At 34.9% G+C, this 25518-nt stretch overlaps 2 protein-coding genes across 4 annotated transcripts; both read left to right on the top strand.

The window, feature by feature from the left end:
* Nucleotides 1-1158: 1158 nt before the first annotated feature.
* On the top strand, nt 1159-25443 carry LOC103840904 (F-box/kelch-repeat protein At2g22050-like). Its single transcript, XM_033281154.1, has 2 exons — nt 1159-4860; nt 21778-25443. The coding sequence occupies exons 1-2, from the start codon at nt 4294-4296 to the stop codon at nt 22411-22413; spliced, it is 1203 nt and encodes a 400-aa protein (XP_033137045.1). The 5' UTR covers nt 1159-4293; the 3' UTR covers nt 22414-25443.
* LOC103840903 (F-box/kelch-repeat protein At2g22050) lies at nt 23685-25465 on the top strand. Of its 3 annotated transcripts, none has more exons than XM_009117416.3 (2): nt 23685-23880; nt 23922-25443. In XM_009117416.3, exons 1-2 carry the CDS (start codon nt 23835-23837, stop codon nt 24698-24700), a joined length of 825 nt encoding a protein of 274 aa, XP_009115664.1. In that variant the 5' UTR covers nt 23685-23834; the 3' UTR covers nt 24701-25443. The 3 variants fall into 3 exon arrangements, with proteins under 3 accessions (XP_009115664.1, XP_033137070.1, XP_009115663.1); XM_033281179.1 differs by having other exon boundaries at nt 23820-24868; nt 25211-25465; XM_009117415.3 differs by having other exon boundaries at nt 23820-24817; nt 24910-25443.
* The last annotated feature ends 53 nt before the right edge of the window (nt 25466-25518 follow it).

The following is a 25518-nucleotide window of genomic DNA, read 5'->3' as shown; positions in this document are numbered from 1 at the left end:
GAAGTGTTTAAACAAGGTAAAGAAAACTTGGAAACAACAAATTTGAGAGTGGATGAAGATGGGTGCCCAAGCCGATGATGCCACTGGGTTAAGGTTGCTTTCGTATCAGGGTAGGTAGCAAAAGTTGTAGGGTTGCGGGTAGGCATGGGCCACTCATACAGTTCATCCTTCGTGCGGCCTTGAAGCAACTTCGCCCCCGAGCTGAGATCCTTCACCTGAAAATGAGCAGGAAAGAATTCAACCGATACCTTGTTAGCATTACACAACCGATAAACCGAGACAAGATTCTTGCTAACAGTAGGAACACAGAGTATATCATTAAGCTTAAGAGACTTTGATGATGTAGAGATAGATGCAGAACCAGTGTGAGTTATTGGTAAACTCGAGCCATCGGCTATGGAGACCGCTTCACTTCCATTGTAAGGTTGGTGGAGCGACAGGTTCTGGAGATCAGACGTGAGATGGTGCGTGGCTCCGCTGTCAAGGATCCAGGGAGCGACGTTGTAAGGCGACGCTGTAACAAAGTTGGCGCGCGGCTGCCATGGGACTGAGGCCTGAGACGGTGGTGTTTGAAGCGCATAAGAAGCTCCTGACTGAGGCATCTGAGGGCAGCGACGAGCGCTGTGACCATACACGGATCAAATTTGACAACGTCCTTGGTAGCCACGACCTTGACCCTGAGAAGCAGTGTGCGTGAACTGTTGTTGTTGCCAGTTCTGATTTCCACGGCCTTGATAGCCACCACGACGTCCACCATTATGTTTGTTGTTGTGACTGGACTGTCCCTTGTAGTTGGTGAAGTTCGCCGTAACAGGAGCAGAGGAGACCTGTGTTGTCGCTGTCTGAAGCTTTGCTTCCTGGTTGATCAGCTTCTCATGGAGTTCTGAGAGAGAAGGAGCTGTATCACGGCTCTCAACTTGGTCAACAAGAGTCTTGTAGTCATCCGGAAGACCACCAAGTACCCGCTCAATCTGGTCTTCATGGTCCATTGGCTTCCCAAGAAGTGCAAGCTGATCGAACCTCGTCGTAATACCTTGGAAATAGTCATTGATAGACTTGGTTCCTTTCGTCCAATTGTCAAGCTGCTGTCGAACTTGTTTGATGTGCCCGCGTGTGGGCTTTGCGTATGTCGAGTTCAAGGTGGTCCAGATCTCAGCTGATGTTGTCGTGGTGGAAAGTATGGGCTGGATGGTAGGGGTGATTGCACCGAGGAGACCACTGTAAATGAGCCTATCTTGACGTTTCCAAAGAGTGAATTCATTGTTGGGAACGATTCCCTCATCTGTAGTGATTGTAGGTGGTGGAACGATAGCTGATCCATCTATGTGACCAGCCAAATCGTAGCCATCAAGTAAAGCGTGGACTTGACGGCTCCACATGAGGAAGTTAGAGGAGGTGAGTTTAGTCACGTTCGTCATGTTGACGTTGAGAAGGCGTTTCGTGGTTGAGATCTCGATTGTTTCATGGTTAAAGGTTTGAGTTTCATCGGTGGGAGGCACGGTCGCCGAAGAGAAAAGGAAAAAAAAAAAAAAATTTGAACAATAGAGATGGCGGCTTAGCTTAGGGTTAATGCCAGCTCTGATACCATATAAGATTAGAGGCTGAATTGATTCTTTATTAACAACCGTAGAAGGTATTTATACATTACACAAGTAGGGTATTTAGTATTCTATACTAATTACAAGGAGGTCCTCTAGATATATACTTATTGCCTAACACGCTCTTCCCTTCTCATCCTAACTACGGTTCTTCAACCCTCGTAGTGGGATCAAAGATCTTCTTCATCGGAGGATTTAGAGAACCTTCCTCGGATCTATGGATCCTTGATACACGATCTGGGAACATGACTCAGGGACCAAGCATGAGCGTCCCTCGAGAGAAAAGCAAATTAGCTGTGGGAGTGTTCTCTTTGCTTTCTTTAGGAGGAATGGGATCATGTGGTTCGATACGAAGCTCAGTGTGTGGAGGAGCTTGGTCGGTCCTGATGGGAATAGACTGAAAAAACTGTCAACCTTTTCTGTGAAGGCCATGGCGGAACACGACGGAAAGCTAGCGCTTTTGTATCCGTGTTATAAACTTGAAAATGATTTAACCTTTACCCGGAGTTTTCAGTGTGAGTTAGTCTCATTGCATAGAGCTGGAGACAGGATTTGTGGAACGAGCAATTGGTTTGGTGTTGTGGGTACAGTCCCACTCTCGTTTCCTTTTCTGCACTTTTTAGCTGTTTCCAATTGATTGGTCACATGTGTTCTTGAAAGCATGTGTTTGTAAAACTCATGAGTGGTTGGTTGGTTACCTAAGAAAATGAAACATGATATCGTGTTTGTTCCTTGTAGTGTTGTGATCATCTGTTATTCAAGTTGATATTGTTAGTCTAACTTGAGTTTCACGTCAATGATGACAACATTCCTACAAAGTTTTACAAGAGTCTCAACTTTGGATTGTTTTTGTGGAATGATGAAAGGCAATGCATCAGAATCGTTCAGTAATATTGTCCTTGGCGGCTTCTTCTTTAATCCTACAAAGACCATTTACGATATAAAGAGCTACTTCTATTAAGAACATTACAAATACAGACAGAGCTTATGAGATTAGACCCCTATAGATTTAAAATGTAATCAAAATGAAGCCTAAAAACCTTTAGGAAGAGAAGATGCGAACGTAGTATCATGGATTAATCCCGAGCTACAGTTATTATCATTTTCATCAGCTTTTAACATATCCATAATCCACTAACTGTTTTATATATTGGTTTTAAATATTTTTTATTCTTATTTAATTATTAATTTAAATTAATAAATAATATTACTTGAACTATATTATTAAATAAAACATAATTTTTTTTTAATATTTAGTGTTATGAATAGTATTAACTAAATTTGATTTAATATTATTCACAAAATACCGAATCTAGTGAAATGGTCATTGTGTCAGAGGTCCTCAGTTCGAATTACCGCTGAGACAAAACTATATTACATGGGCTTTGGTTTTGAACCTCCTGGTATTCGGAATTTTTTTTTGTAGCAATGCGAGTTGCCTCGAGGAGGAAGGAGCACCAACGGGTGTTATTGATCTTTGATACATCTTCTTCTCTGATATCCTCGTCGCCTCCCCTTCTTTATATCGAACTCTCTGCTTGTCTTTGAAATGGTATAAATACAGGATTATTGATGATGATGATGACAATAAAGGAAGTTTAGGAGACAAAAGACATGTTCTCTCATGTGCAAATCTTAGATCTTATAGATTAGTAACTAAAAAAATAATACAACTGAGAGGACGACCAACTCGTGATTAACCCTGAAGTTCACCCAAAAATAAGATTTGCAAGTATGGAAACTTGGCTAGCAAGTAAACTATGATCGATTATGAAAAGAGAGTGTTTTATTTGTTGTTTTGTAATGTGTACAAAAGATATTTGATAACAAAGAAGATTGTATCTATGAGAGTATAGTTTTGCTGTGGAAGAATTCGGATCTCAGTTTCCTTGGCTTCTCCTTCTTTTTTGTATAGGTCTTACAGTTAGATCGTAACGATGGTGTGATCTCCGGTGTGGATCAGGTATTTTAATGATGGTCTTAAATGTTTTTGAATTCTGGCTTGTGTTGACTTGCTGCCGAGCTCGGTGTATTTGGCACCTCGAACCCAGGGTGGACCTTGATGATGATTATTTTTTTTGTTTTATTGCATTCAGGTTGAGATTTCAGACCAAATCTGGAGCAAGGCGAGGCTCCAACAACTCACTTTGTGAAATCATTCAAATGAAAATGTTATTTAAATTTGACCCAGTAGCAAAATTATATCACACATCATCATGCATTGATCTTCGCACAATTGATGATTACACACATGGAGTAAACGCATAATCTTTATTTGTCTAGAAGTTTTGCCGAAATGCATCATGTAATTGGAATTAAATCCTCTCATTAAAAATCTATTCCATTAATACATACCCGAAAAAATCAGCATTGAGAAGTTACATCTAAAATAAAACTGAGATCTTGTTGCTTTTTTCTTTTCGGGTCAAGATCGTATTAAAGACCCAAACGGGTCAATTTCTACAGACCAGATTCGAGTTAAGACGAAACTCATCACAATACAGACTTGTGTTGAAATCTTGTTGTTGATTAACGTTGATTCTTTAGCATTTTTGAAATTAAGGGTTTTAAAGTAACGTAATAATTTTTTATAAATGATGTTCATATCTGAATCATAACCTAAACCCAAAAACGTAACGTAATAAATTTTTATAAAGTCCGCTTTGTTCGATTCATCATCATCATCATCATCTTAATGCAAGACCCAACTTTTTCAGTCTCTCCTGTTCAAACAATGTCCAACTTCATCGCCGACGACGAGCCACCGAAAAAACACACAACCCATCCTCCTCCGCCACATTCCCTTTCTTCATTGCCTGCTGATATTGTTTTGAGATGCTTGGTCCGCGTTCCAAAATGCCATCACCTAAACATCTCATGGGTCTCAAAAGACCTAAGATTCCTTGTTCGCTCCCCTGAGCTCAAAGTCTTGCGATCCACCCTCCCCAAGAGCTCCCTTCATTTATGTTTCCAAAAAGATGACGACCACCATTCATCCTTCCACTGGTTTACTCTCAGCGAAACATCAACGACCACGACGGAGTATGGGTTAGTTCCGAACCCAACTCCCTTCCCTCCTCATAAGTACGGTTCTTCCACTGTTACAGTGGGGTCAAAGATCTTCTTCATCGGCGGCGGATCTAGCGAGCCTTCCTCGGATCTATGGATCCTTGATACACGGTCTGGGAACATGACTAAGGGACCAAGCATGAGCGTGCCTCGAGAGAAAGGCGAAGCAGCTGTGGGAGTGATCGACGGGAAGGTATACGTCATCGGAGGCCGAACCTTCTTGGACGGAAGGTTTCATGAAGTTGAAGTTTTTGATGTAAAGTCAGAGACGTGGGAGCTTGCGGGGCTGGAGAACGTGCGTAAGATTTCGCAGCGTAGTGCCTCGGTGGAGGGGAAGGTGTACATGGTGGAGTACAAGAAGACAAGTGTGTACAATCCGAGAGGAGGTGAAGGAAAGCGGTTGGTTCAGATGGTAAACCATAGACTCTCGGAAGGTGGAAGAAAGGATAGGTTAAAGGATATGGCGCATCGTGTGTGTGTGGTGGAGGATGTTCTCTTTGCTTTCTTTAACCGGACTGGGTTGATGTGGTTTGATACAAAGCTTTACGTGTGGAGAAGATTGGTTGGTCGTGATGGGAAGGAACTACCCTTTATCTTATATGCGGGTGCCATTGGCGGAATACGAGGGAAGGCTTGTGGTTTTGTATATGACGGATGAAGATGAAGTTCATATCCCTGTTAATATGAGTGTTCGGTGTATGTTTGTCTCACTGGACCGAGCTGGAGGAAAGGTTTGTGGGACGATCCATTGGTCTGGTATTGTGGCTACAGTCCCATTTTCGTTTCGTTTTCTTCATTGTTTAGCTGTTTCCGATTGACTGATCATAGTATCAGTATATATGTTCTTGAGGCAATTTGTTTTTTTTTTTTTTTGAAACTTTTCTTGAAACAATTTGTTTTGTAAAACTCATGAATGGTTACTCAAGAAAATTGTTTCAAAAAAAAAGAGGTTACTCAAGAAAATAGAAGTTGGTGTCTTTTTTTGTTAGTAGTATTGTTTGCATCGTTATCAATACTATTAAAAGATAAAGAGTTTTAAAAAATCTACTTAAAAAAAATTGTTACACCCGTTCATTTTTTAGTCCAATCTATAATATATAACTAAATATTATAATAACATTTATTATAACAACCAAATAAGATTATAGCGAATATCTTTCTCTAATAGTTTAGGTAATATATTAATTCTCTAATTGTTAGATATTTGTTCATTATTTAGAAAATCTGACATATATGGTCTATTAAAAATATATATATCTAGATATTACGGTTACCAAATAACATTTGAAAATAGATTTTGTATATTATGTAACATTGCATTCAAATATATAGGTTACTTTCGTGGTTTAATCAGTCCAAATCTTATAGTTTTCTAGATTCCCTAATAATATAATTGTACAATATTAAACTATATTTTCTTTTATCACACATTAGTATATTATATATATATTTACTTATTCCATGCGGTAATATAGTACTCATTTTTAAACTGTACTATTAATCAATTTTCACTGTTTGGCTTCTTTAAAATGTTGGTTAGGTAATTTAAAATATACGAATAGTAGCCAATCAAAAACTTTAAGTTCTAAATTAACATTTGATTGTTTAAATTTTTACTAAACTATCCTAGATTTTTTTAATAATAATAATAATAATAGAAAAGAGAGTATGCTTAGGCATTCGATCTTCAGATCATATACAAATCGGTTTCTTTCGAGCATGGGTCTTTCGGATCCTAGACATTTAGACCTAAGTAGGTATTTGAATTTTTTTTTGTTTTGGGTTCGTGTAAGTTCTTCTTGTGTTTGGATAATTAATTAAGATACATGTAAACTACGTATAATTTTTGGATACCTAATAGATCCAGATCGGTTCAAATATTTAGGATCAAAAAAATATTCGAAGTACCAAAAACTTTAAAAATACATGAAACACAAAAATATCCAAAAGTATTTAAATACTCAAAATGACGCAAATTTGACTAGATAAACCAAAAAAAAACTCTAAAATTTCATCTAAATATCAAAATATATTTAAAATTTTGAAATTTTACCTGAAGTCTGAAACTATAAGCAAAAACCAAAATCCGAAACTTAAAATAATATTCGTAGTACAAAAACATAACAGAAATACATAAATATATCTAATATACACAAACATTTCATGTACATTAGTTATCCGATTGGGTCTCGAGTAAGATTCAAACTCAAACCGAGACCCGCATATCTAAAAAAATATTAATAGGTACTTTACCTTGGGCTTGGATCCGAACCAGCATCATTGTATTGTTAGTCTGTATATAATTTTAGCAAGATTTTAATAAGAAAACAAAATCCGCGCTTTAAATCGCGGGTCAAAATCTAGTTCAAGTTTATTGGTCAAGATCATTCCTTTTTGCCAAATGCGTATGTTGCTGGAACTGAATTATCTCATTAATTTTATTAAAACCACATCCAGGTCAATTTCTACAGATTTTTGTTGATTAACGCTAGGCTGATTCTTTTGGCATCTGTGAAATCAAGGGTTTAAACGTATATTTTTAGCCAAGACCAAAACGGTTACGACAACTTGTAATATATCTTATATATTAAAACAGAAGTCATGACTTATTTCATGTGTGATTTTTTATTTGGACCACCTCTTAGAAAGTTGATTAAATGATTTTTTATATAAATATTTGAATTATTCAATTATTTTAAAACTAACTAATCAAATAGATATTCCTTTATTTTCTCTAAATTTGCATCTGAATAAAATCTTTTTATATCTTTTTCATAATATAAATTTATTCTTTTCACTAAAACAAACCTTTTATTTTAATTATTTAATTAATCTCGTATTTATTTAAAATATAATTATATTTTTCATTTTTTCACTAAAACAAACCCTTAAAATATTTAATATTTCGTCTTTGTTTAAAATATAAATGTATTTTCCATTTTTCACTAAAACACACCTTATTAATTTTGTAATTTTAATTAAAATCATGTGCAATTATGCATTAAATTTATGATATTAATTTAATATAAGATTTTTCAATTAAATCTTGGATCCCTAACGATATGATTCAATTTAAAAATTTGTACCACATGATTAAAAATGTGCTATGAATATGAACAATCGGTTTACAAATGCTATTTTGATAGTATAATAGATCTGTGTTATTAAATATAGTGATTGGTTTAATTTATATTTTAATAATAAGATTATATGAATACTTTGTTAACATAAAAGTAATAATTCTTATTTCTATATAGACTAAGCTTATATATTATTCATTAATGCAATTGTTTTTATACTGTTTTTATCTTGTGCAGTTTTGAAAGTGCAATATGTATTCTACTAATTAATGTCATTAACTTAAATGACTGACAAATGATTGAAAAATATATTTTCATATGAATATGTTTATTTTCAATCTGTTCATCATCAAATATAATGGTATGTATAAATGTTAATTGTATAAAGTGATGTATCATAGATGAAAGATTGCAAAAAAAAAATTAACACCAAAAACTCATTGCAAATAATCCAAGAGTTTTGGAGTAATACAACCAAACAATTAAAATCTAAATCACTAATAGACAACATAATAAACCTCAATAAAACAAAGATAATGTAGAAAAATACAGATTTAAAATAACAATGACAATGACAAAGACGATGCACTACTATTTTTGGTTCAATAATTTAAATGAAACATATGTTTTATGAATCAAACTTAGTATAGGTTATTGCGTCAAATATTTAAATCATACAAATAATTCGATACATGACCTATATATTTCATAACCTATATACAATTAATATATATGTATGGCCAAAACCTATATATAGGTTAACATATATGTATGGCAAAAATCTAAAATACAAGTATACCCTGAATGAAATATCTAAGTCAGTGTTAAATTAAGTGTTATTTTCGTAAATATAACTTAAACTTAATAAGAAAAATACCACTAACAGTTTAAAACAATAAATTAAATTATTGTTTGTGAACTATAAAATTTTATATCACTAATCATGTAAAACAAATATGTATGTTTATAAAAGTTAAAATAATTACCCGCACGGTTGTGCGGGTAGAGATCTAGTATACTATTAAAAGGGAAGCAATGTTGAAAAATCTACTTATAAAAGGTTGTTAGACCCTTTCAGTAGACTATTAATATTTTGATCTTATCTTAAATTTATACTAACAATATATTAACATATATTTTTTAACAATAATTTAATCAATTTAATAGGTGATATAACTAGATTTCCTAAATTTTCTAAGATTTACCTTAAATAAAATATTTTAAATTTTTGTGACATGAATCAAAGCATGTGATACTTATATATATTTGTCGATCATATCTACAATATAGCCTGAAATATAATTAGCTATATATTAATTAATAATAAATAATACTCATTTTTTCATGTAAACAAAACATTGTGAGATTCACGAGTGGACTATCATTATTTAAACACATGACATATAGAATATGCAATCAGAAAATATTTACTTACGGTTTTAACAATTTATATGGTTCACGATTTCACATAGTTTTGACTGGTAAAGCTAAAAATACACATATCAGACCTACTGAATACACAGCCTCAATTGTGTATTTCGTATTGGACTTCGAATTTCTCAGGCACTGCTCATGCTAGACTGGTATAGTCTTCTCTTCAGGGATGTCTAAGCACACATGCTTGCGTTAATAAAATATCATTAAGGAGGGATTCGTAGATATCCAAAAGAGTTGAGTAATTTGTTGTCCTACATCAACCGGCAAGAAGATAATTGAATCAAAACTGGGAAACACCTTCAGTGCCGTGCGAAGGTTTTTGAGGACCCAAGGCGAATTAAAAAAAATTATATGATATCGTTTTTCGAAAAAAGTTCTATTTAAATTCAAATTATATAAAATATTTTTTTTGAAAAAACATATAAACATAACACTAAAAAGTTTTGATTTATTACCTAAACATTTTCTAAATTTTCTGCACTAGACTTTTATAAACTAAAAATAAAATAATGATCAAAAGTAGGAATTAGTAATATAAAAACAAAAATACAAATTTTGAATTGAAATATTGGTCGCTGTTAAAAAGCTAAATCTTGGCGTTTAAATTAAATACAATAAACTATATATTCAAAATATTATAATTTGTTAATCAAATTCTATAAATATATAAAATAAATCTAACTCATAACATATACAAAAATGAAAAATATGGATCAAATATTTACAGTTAATTAGAAGTAGAATCTTTATAGTTTTACATAAAATATAGTAAAATTGATCATAATTTAGTTTTTTTTTTAAAACATAAATCGAATTTAGAATCAAATAAAAATAAAAATCTAACTAAAAGAATACATTAACTATCATGTAATTCTTTTTTTTTTGTAATTAGGGACCCTTAAAATTTTACAAAATTTGGGGGCCCTAGACAAATACCTTTTTCATTAAGCTGTAAGCACGGCTCTGAACACCTTGAGGAGGAGGAGCACCAACGGGATGTTCTTGATCTTGATACATCTTCTTCTCTGCTAAGCTCTTAGAGTCTTATCTAAGGTGTGTCTTTTTATTTATATTGAAATCTCTGGCTTGATTATAAGCACACATTTTCAACAAAAACTAAAACCACAATGTCCTATCTCTTTTTATTGTGTCTGAGAGTATATCATAATTTTAGGTTTGACTAGCTATCGGTTTCTAAGTGCTGTGAGATCAAAGATATAAGTAAAATTGATGATTACACTGTGAGATCAAAGATATAGTGGAATTTTTTGAACGTGTTCAAGTTCAACCAAGTACCAACACACTACTAAGGTTTAATTAAATAACTATTTTTTGAATTTAATAATTTTTAATATAAATTTTTATATAAGATAGTTTATAAGTTTGGCCATATTATTCGGAACCGAATAATCAACCCGTACCAAATTGAAAAAATGAAACCAAACTTGAACCAAAATTTATAAATAACCGAACATATCATATATCTCTAGAACCAAGATAAATAAATACCTGAATTTTTAAAATACAAATTATATACCTACAAATATTAATTATATGCAATTTCTAAATAACCAAATATCTTAAAGAGAAAAAGACTAGGATAGCACTAAACCAAGTTTTTGTTCCCAAAGTAGCACTCAAGGCTCAAAGTCACAAAAATATGTTTCATTAAAGAGGTAAATATACACTTATACCCCTTGGATTAATTAATCCAAACCTTAGGGTTTAGAGTTAAGGGGTGGAGTTTTGGAATTAGGGTTTAAAATTTTATAAAAAATAAAAACTAAAATAAAAAATAAAAATTTTAAAAACAGTTTCAAAAAGTATTTTTAAATTATAAAAAGAAAATTTGAAGAAAAAAAAAATTTTTGAAAAAAAAATTTCCCAAAAAAAAAATTATAAGAATTTCGAATCTGAAAACAAATAATCTGAAACTATAAAAAAAATTTCTTTTTTTCATTTTTTTATTTTTATTTTATTTATTTTTATTTATTTTTGTTTGTTTATTTAATTTTAAACCAAGGGTATTAGAGATATTTTACCCTTTAATGAATGTCATTTTTGTGACTTTCTCCTTCTAGTGCTATTTTTGAGACATAAACTTTAAAAGGTGCTATTATTGACAATTGCCCTATCTTAAATATATTATTTATAAGCTGAATTATCCAATAAAAATAAATTACTCAAACATCTTTTTCAAATATTAAAAAAATATCTTAATAAGTCCTCAACATTCATTCTAATTTTCCACTAAAAGGAACCAAAACACCAATAAGTGGTATCCACAGTCAAATCAATAAATGCAGTCACCATATATAATCTAGTTTCAATTTAATAAAAATCTATTATTTAAAATCCTTTAAAATCTAAAACTCATATTAACTCGTGAATCTATACCAGATGATATGGTAAAAATCTAAAATAACATGCTAATATTTTTCAAAATTTGATTAAATTTCTCATATAAATTTTACTAAGATATAAAATTGAATAAACTACATTGTTTTTATGTTATACATTCTAGTTTATAGGTTTTATAATAACTATATTAAGATTAAATTTTTGAGTTTTAGAAATAAAATTATTATTAAGTTGAGTATAGTTGAGTTACCTATGAATGTTAAAAATAAATAATATATTTTATTAAAACATAAAAAACATTCTAAAAATGCTATAATTTCCTGAGAAAATATTAATACAAAACTCTTTCTCCTAATAAACCCAGTTGTAAAAGATTTTCATCACAAAAATAACCTAGAAAAGTTTTCAAAGAAAAAGCTATAATTTTGAAATATAATTAAGTTTGTTGTTGTACTGTGAAGTATTTCTCTAATCGTAATTGGAAGTTAATATGTTTTGACCGTCGAATGGTATCATGTTTTTAACTTTCTGTTAACCGTACTTGCATCATGTTTTTATATTAGTTTGGGTCATAAAACATTTAATATAAATTAAAAGTATGGTATTGTTTAGACTTTAATTACCAATAAATCCAAATGTTTTTATATTAACTGCTTTTGTTAAAGAAAAATGATCGTGGGTTGTATGATTATTAAATCAGTTATAAAATAATCTGTTTTTAATAGGTTTAGTGGCACAAAAGTAATATTCCAAGAAAAAATAGGGATAAAATATATCAATGATTCTGAATTAATAATATTGATTTATAAATTTTTGGTGTATAAATTTTTGGTGTATTATAGTAAGTTGAGTATTAAATAAGAGCATTGGTTATTTTATAGTTAGAAAAATATAAAGTAATTGATTAGTGTATAGTTAGAGAAATATAGGGTGAGACTAAAAAAATAGTTAAATCTAGTAAATAGGTCCAATAACCTTTCATAAGTAAACTTTTTGTGACTCTTTCCCTTTTAATAGTATAGATTAAGTAGAGAATCTTAATTTCGACTATGTTTCAGATAACTGAAAATGATGATTACACTGCCGCCAAAAAAAAAATTGATGGTTACACACATGGAGAAAAAGCATAATTTTTATTGGTCAAAATCTTTCTTTTTTTGCCAAAATTTAAACTGAATCCTCTCATTCAAAATCTATTATATTAATACGTACCTTCAAAATCAGCATTGAGAAGTTACATCTAAATAAAACTGAGAATCTGAGATCTTGTTGATATATTTTTTTTTTGTAAAGTAGCATCTTATTAAAGCCAGAATTAACGGGTCAATTTCTAGATATACCATATACGATATTGTAAGACAAATCTCAAATACAGATTTTTTTTTGAATCTTGTTGATTAACGCTGATTCTTTTAGCATTTTGAAATAAAGGTTTCAAAAGTAACGTAATATAAAAAATTATTTTTATAAATGCTGTCCATATCTGAATCATAACCTAAACCCAAAATAAGGTGTTTACTTCTCTCTCTAAAAAAAAAGGTGTTTACCTTAAGTTAAGAGTCTATACGAGATTGCTGCCGTGTTTGAAACTAATGAACATCTTGCTGTTTTCTCGCACAACATGCCGTTTTGTTGTTTTTTCTTTTACCCTAAAATGCTACTACATGCCTATTTAGGGCATCATCTTAATGCAAAGACGGAACATTTTGAGTTGAAACGTCCCCAACAATGTCTAACTCCAACGCCGTAGAGCCACCGAAAAAATACACTACCCATCCTCCTCCGCCACATTCCCTTTCTTCATTGCCTGATGATATCGTTTTGAGTTGCTTGGCCCGCGTCCCAAGAAGCTATCACCTAAACATCTCATGGGTCTCAAAACACCTAAAAGCCCTTGTCCGCTCTCCTGAGCTCAACCTCTTGCGATCCACCCTCCCCAAGAGCTCCCTCCATGTATGTTTCGAAGAAGAAGAGGACCATGAAGATGACGAAAACCACTCATCCTTCCACTGGTTTACTCTCAAAGAAACATCAACGACAGCTACGACGACGGAGTATGGGTTAGTTCCGAACCCAACTCCTTTCCCTCCTCATCCTAAGTACGGTTCTTCAACCGTGGCAGTGGGGTCAAAGATTTTCTTCATTGGTGGTTTTACAGAACCTTCCAAGGATCTATGGATCCTTGATACACGATCGGGGAACATGACTCAGGGACCAAGCATGACCGTGGCTCGAAAACAGCCCAAAGCAGCTGTGGGTGTGATCGATGGGAAGATATACGTAATCGGAGGTCGACACTTCTCCTTCTCCGACGGAAGGTTTCATGAAGAGGTCCAAGTTGAAGTTTTTGATCCAAAGTCGGAGACTTGGGAGCTTGCGGGGCAGGAGAGGGTGCGTAAGTTTTCACGGTGTAGTGCCTCCGTGGAGGGGAAGGTTTTTATGGTGGAGTACACGAGGACAAGTGTGTACAATCCGAGAGAAGGTGAAGGAGAACGGGTGGTTCATATGGTAAGCAAGACACTCGCGGAAGGCGGAAGAAAGGATAGGTTAAAAAATGTTACGGTGGGTTGCGTGTGTGTGGTGGAGGATGTTCTCTTTGCTTTCTTTAACCCGACTGGGTTGATGTGGTTTGATACAAAGCTTTACGTGTGGAGAAAATTGGTTGGTCGTGATGGGAAGGAACTACCCTTTATCTTACGTGCGGATGCCATGGGGGAATACGAGGGAAGGCTTGTGGTTTTGTATATGTTGGCTGAAAAGGAAGTTCATAACCCCGTTGCCAAGAGTGTTCGGTGTATTTTTGTCTCACTCGACAGAGCTGGAGACATGATTTGTGGGACGATCGATTGGTCTGGTATTGTGGCTACAGTCCCATTTTTGTTTCGTTTTCTTCATTGTTTAGCTGTTTCCGATTGACTGATCACAGTATTTGTGTCTTTGAAGCAATTTATTTGCAAACTATAAAAGATTTATCGTGAAACCAAATAAGGAAACAAGCATGTTTTAAAGTTTGTGGAATGAAGGCATATGTTTGTAAAATCTGTGCTTGCTTGTAAGAACCATAGGAACCATCACTGGACGGATCTTCTATCAGATTTAAGCTGATTCTGTTTGTGTGTTTCCGTTGCCCATTCGCCAAAATTAACTGGGTGAACAAAACAACCCCATCACGTACTGTCTCTTGGTAAACTCTTACTTCCTTCTTTCTTCTCCCTTTAGGTGTTTTGAAGGGAATCCATCAGAATCAGATGGTGGTATTGTCCTTGACAGCTTCTTGTTGATTCCTACAAAGACCACTTACGAAATAAAGAGCTAATTCTTTTAAGAACTTTACAAAATGCGTACATGGCTTATTAGTATCGATGAGTTTTAAAAAGCAATTAAAAAGCCAATAACCTTTAGGAAGAGAAGGAGCAAACGTAGTAGCATGGATTAAGCTGGAGCTACAATTATCATTTTCTATCATCTTTTAACATCCATAACCTGATAAAAGAGTACATTGTTTTTACTCTTCCATTCGCCTATTCATACTTTAAAATGAAAAATCTAAAAATTTATTTTACCAAAATTCTAAATCTCTAATCTATAGTATTTACTTTTCTATCTATTCTATACATAAAAATTTATCCTTTTTTCCAACAAGACATAGTCGTACTTTTATATGCAATTCATTAAAACTAAATTTAATTTAGAGATGAAATTCATTTTGAAGACAAATATAAAAAAAAAAAAATGTGTATATGTTTATATAAAATTTATATGTATGGTAATTATTAATTCATGATTTTAATAGGACCATATATATACTAATATACCTAAGAGTTTTGTAAATATTATTATTTTATTATTTTATCTAATAGTGTCAAACTTTTATACCGGCCCAAGAATTTAGTAGTTTATAGTGTTTGTTAATTTATCGAGTATTAATTTATAGAGTTTTATATTGTATTCAACACATATCAAATAAAAAAATAGTAACATTCAAAAGTTTATAACACTAAAATACTTAATAATGATGATAATCCAAAACTCGAAAATTGTAACCCGTAACACACATGGTATGCATATTGTATACAGAAGAACCTCTATAAATCAATACTTGATAAATTAATAATTTCTATAAATTAATAAAATCGCCGGTCTCAATTTGGATTGGTTCAAAATTTGACACAAATCGATAAAAATAATAAGATAATATTTTTATAGAAAATTCTATGTAATTATATGATCCCAGTAAAACTATAAATAAATAATTTATATGTATACATATTTTATATAAATAAGAAGATGTTATTATATTATTTATTTTATATTCACAATGAAATTATCTTTATATATTGTCTTAACACTTAATATATTTTTGATGAGATTTAGTAACATTATATCTAAAATTACATTTAAGTTCTATGCACTTAGTACTTTTTTAGACACCAAATAATATAATAAAATTAACATAAATGTCAAATTTCAAAAATAACAATTAATGCCTATACAATAAAATCAAATATTTTTTTATCTTAGAATAAACATATCTTAAAATAAAAAATCTAAATAAAGAAATTTTTGTGAATTAATATTTTTATAAATTAATAAACTTTCAAAACTCCAACATTATTAATTTATAGATGTTCTACTGTACATAAATATTTGTTTAGTTTAGTTTGAATTATGTTTTGGTTATCGGGTTAAACCAAACCAAATCCGATATCCGAAGCATCACAATATGAAACCCGATCGGTAATTTGCTGGATCCGAACCAATACAATACCTTAATTTTTAGTCGGCTTTTGGTTCGGATTTTAATTTTTATGTCGAAAGAGCATACATCTTTGATCAGCTGTTTTCTCGCACATCATGCCGTTTTCTAGCACGTTTCTTTTCCTTTTAGCCTAAAATGCTACACCATGCCGTTTAGAACATCTTCTATCAACGCAACGATGCCCTTGAGCTACGACGCCGACGAGCCACCGGGAAAATAAAGTACACATCCTCTTCCGCCGCCGTAGCTTTCTTCACTACCTGACGATATCGTATTGAGATGCTTGTCCCTTGTCCCAAGAAGCTATCACCTCTCGGTGTGGTGCCTCAGTGGAGGAGAAGCTTTATATGGTGGAGTACGAGGAGACAAGTGTGTACAACCCGAGGGAATGTGAAGGAGAACGAATGGTTCATATTGTGAGCCAGAGACTCGAGAAAGGTGGAAGAAAGGATAGGTTAAATGATACGGTGGATTGCGTGTGTGTGGTGGATGATGTTCTCTTCGCTTTCGTCAGGTGGAATGGGATCATGTGGTTCGATACAAAGCTCAGTGTGTGGAGAAGATTGGTGGGTCGTGATGGGAAGCAACTACCTTTTGTCTTACACGAGACTGCCATGGCGGAACACGACGGGAGGCTTGTGGTTTTGTGGGACGGCTTGCGGGGTGAAAATGAAGTTGATAATACTTACACCAAGAATGTTCAGTGTATGTTGGTCTCACTCGATAGATCTGGAGACAGGATTTGTGGGACGGTCGATTGGTCTGGTATTGCGGCTACTGTCCCATATTCGTTTCGTTTTCTGCATTGTTTAGCTGTTTCTGATTGATTGATCATAGTATGTGTTCTTGAGAGCAAAGTGTTTGGTAATTAGAAAGGATTAACCAAAGTAAGAAATGAACATGTTTTAAAGTTTGTGCAATGAAAGAATATGTTTTGTAAAACTGCTGCTTGCTTGTAAGAACCATCACTGGACGGATCTTCTATCAGATTTAAGCTCCTTTTTTTTGTGGGTTTCCGCTGCCCATTCGCCAAAACTGGGTGAAGAAACCAACTTCCTTCATTATATTTCTTCTCCCTTAAGGTGTTTTGTGGAATGAAGAAGGGAATCTATTAAGGGATATGTATCCCACATTGGAAAATCAATGGGACATTAAATAATATATAAAGGGTTAGGGCCAATCCACTCATTACCAATTGGTTTTAAGTTGGAAAGCCCATAATTAACTCGAATCTAACATGGTATCAGAGTCCAGATCCTAATAAGTTCAATACATATTTAATATTAACCCTACCCGACCGAGTATAACTGTATTAAAAAGTTTCTGAGATTTCTGGCCGATAAGAGCCATCATCTCGAGAAGAGGTATTAAGGGATATGTATCCCACATTGAAAAATCATTTCGAAAAAAGATATTAAGGGATATGTATCCCACATTAGAAAATCAATGGGACATTAAGTAATATATAAAGGGTTAGGGCCAATCCACTAATTGCTAATTGTTTTGAGTTGAAAGCTCATAATAAACCTGAATCTAACATGGTATCAGAGCCAGGTTGAGGGAGGGTATTGGGATATCTACAAGATCGATCCAATCCAAGTGGTCAATATTAAGATATACATCAATTTGTCAGAATCCATCACACAGTGGTATTGTCTTTGACAGCTTCTTGTTGCTTCCTACAAAGTAACAAAGACCATTTACGAAATAAAGATCATAAAATGCAACTAAAAGCTGAAAACCTCTAGGAAGAGAAGGAGCGAACATAGTAGCATGGATTAAGCTAGAGCAAAAATTATCATTTTCTATTAGCTTTTAACATCCATAACCCAATAAACAAGTCCATTTTTTTTACTCTTCTATTGGCCCATTCAAACTTAAAAATAAAAATTTATTTTTCCAGAATTCACATTTCTTTCTATTCTTTACATAAAAAATTATCTTGTTTCAACAAGACAAAGTAGTAATTTGTTAGGAGTTAGACAATCAACCAACAGCGATTTAAAATGATTTATAGTTTTTCTTTCGGTGTAATTCTGGGTGAGTCTGGTGAACGAAATTTTGGCAGGTTCCAAACTAATTTTCGGCAGATTATAGATGAATTTTTGGCGAATTCCACACGAGTTTCTGGTGAACTTTTGTAAAATTTCCGGCAATTTTTTAACTAACCTTCTAGTAATTCGTTGCCCATATCTATTTCCGTTATATTTGTTTTTGTCAGCATGTTGGTCCAGCCCGGATCAGCCGGTTGAACTAAGTTGTCCATTTCAGGTAGGATTATCAAGTCATCATCTTCTTCTTCATGTTCCTTTAGGTTGATCGACATTATGTCTACATCATTTATTTTTGAATACTAGGAGGTTCGTGGCCGAAGTCTGTAATATTAGCTTCGTCATGTCAGTCGAACTGAGCACCTCTAACACAACAGTGAGGGTCCTTTTGAGTTGAGCTAATAATATCTGGTTACATGATGTTTGTTTGTTTTGCTTTCGATTGTCATCTTCAGTCAACTAGTAAAGACAAACACACACACAGAAAAAAAAAAACTCTTAGATTTTCAAGAGGCTGAGTAGAAACTTCATGTAAATTTACCACTTATGCTAGCTTGGTATAATCTTCTCTTCAGGGATATCTAAGCACACTTGCTAGTGTTCAAATAGTATTGTTAAGGAGGCCTTCGTAGATATTGAAAAGAGTTGAGTAATCTGTTATCCTACATCATTTGGTAAAGAGAATTGAACAGAACTGGAAACACCTTGAGGAGGAGGAGCACTAAAGGGAGGTTCTTAATTTGATACATCTTCTTCTCTCTAAGCTCTTATCTGAGGCGTATCCCTTTATTTTTATTGAAATACTAGCTCCATTATAAGCACATATTTTCAACAAAAAGCACAATCTCCTATCTTTTCTTTTTATTGTATCTAAGAGTATATCATAGGTTTAAGGTTCAACAAGCGTCGGTTTTTAAGAGCTTCGAGATCAAAGATATTATATCTTGAGATTTTTGAACATATGCAAACTGACACACTACTAACATTTAAAAAATCAAATAGAGAAATCTGAACCTCGACTCTGTTTCTATCCATTTTTTAGTCCGACAATGATATTATAATATTTATTAATCAGTTCTAATTGTACTTATGTTGGTTTACTTTGAGGCTGTTTGTTTCACCATTTGTCATCTTCATCCAAATGATTCATTTGTATTATCTATTCAAATGATCCATTCAGATTTTTGTGATTGTTTGTTTGTCCATCCACATAGTTCATCTAGATGAATAAACTAAATGGATCTTATGTTTGTTTCTTTATTTTCATTTCCATTCAAATGAGTTTAGTAAACAAATTACCAAAATACCCTTTTGTTGATTTAATCATATAAAATATATTAATTTTAACTATATTACATTTAATTATTTAGTTTAATATATTTACATTAGAATTATTTCAAAATTAACGAGTTTTGTTTTTCCGGTTTGGGCGAGAAAACAAGATTTTTCGGTTTTAGCGAAAAAACACATTTTTTTTCTGTTTTGGCGGAAAACAAGATTTTCGGTTATGGCGGGAAAATGAGATTTTTCGGTTTTGGCGGGAAAATACAAATTTTCGGTTTTGGCGAGAAAACAGATTTTTGCGGTTTTGGCGGGAAAACACGTTTTTGTGGTTTTGGAGGGAACCACGTTTTTGCGATTTTGGCGGGAAAACGCGTTTTTGCGGTTTTGGCAGAAAAAACGCGTTTTTGCGGTTTTGGCAGAAAAACACGTTTTTGGCGCGAAAACGCATTTTTTTGGGTTTTTGGAGGGAAACATGTTTTTTGCGTTTGGCGGGAAAACATGCTTTTGCGGTTTTGGCGGGAAAACGCTTTTTTGCAGTTTTGGCGAGAAAATGCGTTTTTGCGGTTTTGGCGAGAAAACACATTTTTGCGGTTTTGGCAAGAAAACACGTGTTTGGCGGGAACACATTTTTACGGTTTTCGCGGGAAACGAGATTTTTCGGTTTTGGCGGGAAAATAAAAATTTTCGGTTTTGGCGAGAAAACATGTTTTTTTTTGTTTTGGCGGGAAAACACGTTTTTGTAATTTTAGCGGGAAACACGTTTTGCGACTTTGGCGGGAAAACACGTTTTTTGTGTTTTGGCGGAAAATATATTTTGGGGTGTTAGCGTGAAAACATTTTTTTGTGATTTTGGCATGAAAACATGTTTTTCGGTTTTTGTGGGAAAACACGTTTTTGCAATTTTGATGGAAAAACATTTTTTTGCAATTTTAGCGGAAAAATGCGTTTTACGGTTTTGGCGTGAAAAAGTAGTGTTTTGCACGGGAAAAAGTGTTTTTGTAGTTTTGTTAGTTTTCGTTTGTGACAAAAATGATATTATGTTTAGGTTTGTGATATGTGAATTACATTAAGGGTATAATAGACATTATACCATTTTGAATGAACCATTTCCATTCAAATGATCCAAATTGGTTCAGCTAAATGGACTTAAAAATTAAGTCTAAATTTCCAAAAGTCATCCGGATAATTCATCTGAATGAATTGCACTTTTAGTGTCTAAACAAACAAAACTCTCATCTTCATCCAGATGGTCCATTCAGATGGAAAAACAAACATGCCCTTTACATATTGGATGGACCATCTTATAAAATGGTGTTTACAACTTGTGGAATCATTTATCATTCGTACTAAAAGGCTATAGAAATTTCAACATTAACAAGAAATATGACTTGCAATCTAGTTATTACGTCATACATCATTTTGCATAATTCAAGTTGATATTAATCTATACTCTATATAGTAAGCTTCACATCAAAATAATTAATGACTCTACACCACACGTGGAGAAAAAGCATATATTTGATCATGTTGTTTTCTCGCACAACATGCCGTTTTCTAGCTAGCACGTTCTTTTTCTTTTTTTACCCTAAAATGCTACATTTTTCCATCTAAGGAAGGCAACGATGGCCAAGCCACCGAGAAAACACACTACCCATCATCCTCCGCCACCCTCGCTTTCTTCACTGCCTGAAGAAATCGTTCTGAGATGCTTAGCCCTTGTGCCAAGAAGCTATCACCTAAGCCTCTCATGGGTGTCACAAAACCTAAGATCCCTCGTTCGCTCGCCTGAGCTCAACGGCTTGCGATCCACCCGCCACAAGAGCTCCCTCTATGTATGTTTACGAAATCATTACAACGACACATCCTTCCACTGGTTTACTCTCTGTCCGACTGAGGAAACAGCAACGACGACGACAGAGTATCGATTAGTTCCGAACCCAACTCCCTTCCCTCATCCTAAGCACGGTTCTTTAACCGTTGTAGCGGGATCAAAGATCTTCTTCATCGGCTGCGGATCTAGCGAGCCTTCCTCGGATCTATGGATCCTTGATACACGATCTGGGAACATGACTAAGGGACCAAGCATGAGCGTGCCTCGAGAGAAAGGCGAAGCAGCTGTGGGAGTGATCGACGGGAAGATATACGTCATTGGAGGCGGAGGAAGTTTCCAGGAAGAAAGGTTTAACGAAGAGATCCAAGTGGAAGCTTTTGATGTGAAGTCGGAAACTTGGGAGCTTGCAGGGATGGAGAACGTGCGTAAAACCTCACGGTGTAGCGCCTCGGTGGAGGGGAAGGTTTATATGGTGGAGTACGGGGAGATAAATGTGTACAACCCGAGAGAATGTGAGAGGGAACGGATGGTTCGTATGGTAAGCCAGAGACTCGAACGTGGTCGAAAGGATATGTTAAATGATTCAGCGTTTATTGTGTGTGTGGTGGAAGATGTTCTCTACGCTTTCTTTTATCAGAGTGGGATCATGTGGTTTAATACAAAGCTCAATGTGTGGAGGAGATTGTTGGATCGTGATGGGAAGGAACTACCTTTTATCTTTCATGTGGATGCCATGGCTGAATACGACGATGGTAAGCTTGTGATTTTGTACATGCTGAGTGAAAAGGAAATTTATCACACTGTTACCAAGAGTATTCGGTGTATGTTGGTCTCACTGCATAGATCTGGAGACATGATTTGTGGGACGGTTGATTGGTCTGGTTCTATGGGTACAGTCCCAGATTCGGTTGATTTTCTGCATTGTTTAGCTGTTTCCGATTGATTGATTGATTGATCATAGTATGTGTCCTTGTCTGTTTCTCGTTGATTCCTGCGAAGACCATTTACTAAATAAAGAGCTAGTTCTTTTATGAACATTACAAAATACGACCAGCGCTTATTAGTAATTAGTAATTAGTATTTGATAAGATTAGATCCCAAGAGATTTAAAAAAAATTAAAATGCATTCAAAATGAAGCCAAAAACCTTTTGGAAGAGGAGAAGAGAACGCAGCAATATGGATTAAGCCGGAGCTACTTTTAAGATAACCCAATAATGAGTCCATTTTTAGTTCTTCCATTGGCCTATTCAAACTTAAAAATGAAAGTTCTAAAACTTTGTTTTACAAAAATTCTTATTCTGTAATCTCCAAAAGTCACAGTTCTCTCTATTCTCTAGATCAGAAATTTAGGGTTATCCGACGAGCTTTCAGGCGAGTTTCTCGCAGGTTTTAAACCAGTTTTTGACAGGTCTAGATGAGTCTTTGGCAAATTTCCAGTGAGTTTGTACAAGTTTTTCTGGGATGTGTGATGAGCCTCCTAGTAATTTTATCGTCCCCTTCTATTTCTGCGGTTTTGGTTCTCCGTCTGACCCGGTCAAACGGAGTTGACCATTTCAGTCAAGATTACCAAGTCATCATCATCATCTTCTTCTTGTTCCTTTAGGTTAGTCGACATAATGTTGTTAGTTTAACTTTAGGTAGACATGTCAATTAGTAAAGACAAACTCGTAGATTTTCAAAGGACCAAGTAGAAACTTTATGCAAGTACTTGAGTACTCATGCTAGATTGGTATCTTCTTCTCTTCAGGGATGTCTAAGCACACGTACACTAGGGTTAAAAGGGTTATTGATAAGGAAGCTTTTAATCTGTAGACATTCAAAAGAGTTGAGCAGGAGCAAAAAATATATACTTCCTAGCACACATGCTAGAGTAGATAAACTAGTGAGCTTGGACCAAGAACACAGTGTCTCTTGTTAGGAACTTTAACTTAATAAAAGAGAAAATAGACCCCACGTTAGCAGGTAGGTAGAAGTTAGGATAAAATCATGGAAAGAATTCGTCGCAGATAGAGTTGGTCAAAGTTTGGCCTTTGGATTAAAGCATGGTCAGAAATTTCAGTTGTCACGAAGCAAAACACGTACGTGGTAAGACCAATGTTTGTCAATCAGTAAAGAGAGAGAGAGAGATGAATTGTATGGAGGCCCAAGTATGAGTTGAAGCCCATCGATGAAGAAAAGCCTCCTTACATCAACAATCACCTAAACAAAAAAAGACAAAAACAGAGGAAGTTGCCGAAGAAACTGGTACGGAAATCCCAACCACAAAACAGATTTGCTGCTCTCTGAGAGGATCAGGATCACGCCATCTGTCTTCTTTACTTTAGGGTAGCACTGTGTGTAGGGTTGAAGCAGATATCTTACAAATGCGAGAGTCTCTTTTGTTGAAAGCAGCAAAATGTCCAACTCCAACGCCGACGAGCCACCGGAAAACTACACTACCCATCCTCCACCGCCGCCGTCGCTTTCTTCACTGCCTGACGAAATCGTTCTGAGATGCTTAGCCCGCGTCCCAAGAAGCTATCACCTAAGCCTCTCATGGGTCTCAAAAAACCTAAAAGCCCTTGTTCGCTCGCTGCCTGAGCTCAATGGACAACGATCTATCCTCCACAAGAGGAGCTCCCTCTATCTATGTTTCCAACAAGAATACAACGACTCATCCTTCCACTGGTTTACTCTCTGTCCCACTGAGGAAACATCAACGACGGAGTATCAGCTACTCTCGAACTCAACGCCCTTCCCTCCTCATAAGTACGGTTCTTCAACCGTCGCAGTGGGTTCGAACATCTTCTTCATCGGCCGATCTAGAAGACCTTCCTCGGATCTATGGATCCTTGACACCCGATCCGGAAACATGACTCAGGGACCAAGCATGAGCGTGCCTCGAAACGTGGAAGACGCAGCTGTGGGTGTAATAGACGGGAAGATATACGTCATCGGAGGCGGAGGGTATCATGAAGAGATCCAAGTTGAAGTTTTCCACCCAAAGTCGGAGACTTGGGAGCTTGCGGGGATAGAGAACATGCGTACGATTCCACGGTCTAGCGCCTCCGTGGAGGGGAAGGTGTACATGGTGGAGTACGAGAAGACGAGCGTGTACAACCCGAGGGAATGTGAAGGACAACGGTTGGTTAAGATTGTAAGCGAGAGACTCTCGGAACGTGGAAGAAAGGAGACGGTGCCTGATACTGTGGAGCGCGTGTGTGTGGTGGAGGATGTTCTCTTTGCTTGATTTAAGCGGTTGGGGTGATGTGGTTTGATACAAAGATTGACGTGTGGAGAAGATTGGTGGGTCGCGATGGGAAGGAGATGTTTATCTTTCATGCGGATGCCATGTCGGAATACGAGGGTAAGCTTGTGGTTTTGTACATGTGGGGTGAGAGTAGAGTTGATGATAGTGTTACTGATAGACTTCTATTATATTGGGTCTGATGTGGCAAGTGATGATGCTGACGTGTTTAATGAAGAAGAGTCAGGAGAGCCTTGGTTTGGTGCAGAAGGTTTGCTGTTACAAGCTTGAAGAAAGAAGTCGAAGTATAAGAGACGAGCCGGGAGGAAGAGAAGAGCTCATGCTTATGATGTTGATGTGATTCAAGCGCTATGAGCTTGGAGGAGATGATCGCCATGAGATCATCTCTGCGATCGCTATGAGATCGTATTTCTATCTTTTATGAGCATCGTTACTCTTGTAATCTGACATTGAAGATCAATAAAGGAGTGAGGGATTTGTAAAGTCTAACAGTTACCAAGAGTGTTCGGTGTAAGTTGGTCTCAGTGCATAGAGCTGGAGACAGGATTTGTGGGACGATCGATTGGTCTGGTGTTGTGGGTACAGTCCCCTCTTCGTTTTGTTTTCTGCATTGTTTAGCTGTTTCTGAGTGATTTGAGAGAGCAAGTTGGTTGGTTGCTAGCTAGAAAGGATTTATCATGGAATCATATTAGGAAGGAAATTAACATGTTTTTAAGTTTGTGGAATGAAAGCATATGTTTTTGTAAAGCTCGGGGAGTATTTCACATATGTTGGTTATAACTATCGCGCACTAAAAATGA

Source organism: Brassica rapa, chromosome A09 (assembly GCF_000309985.2).
Source record: "Brassica rapa cultivar Chiifu-401-42 chromosome A09, CAAS_Brap_v3.01, whole genome shotgun sequence".
Classification (NCBI taxonomy): domain Eukaryota; kingdom Viridiplantae; phylum Streptophyta; class Magnoliopsida; order Brassicales; family Brassicaceae; genus Brassica; species Brassica rapa.
Note: the sequence above shows the minus strand (reverse complement) of the source record. Positions and strands in the feature narration are given on the sequence as shown.

Bases quoted from the DNA above. Each gene is read 5' to 3' on its own strand.
- LOC103840903 (XM_033281179.1), top strand. From the start codon at position 23,867: ATGTCCAACTCCAACGCCGACGAGCCACCGGAAAACTACACTACCCAT.
- LOC103840904 (XM_033281154.1), top strand. From the start codon at position 4,294: ATGCAAGACCCAACTTTTTCAGTCTCTCCTGTTCAAACAATGTCCAAC. The intron at 4,861-21,777 runs GTATACGTCATC...ATCGACGGGAAG, and splicing joins TGGGAGTGATCGACGGGAAG to ATATACGTCATTGGAGGCGG.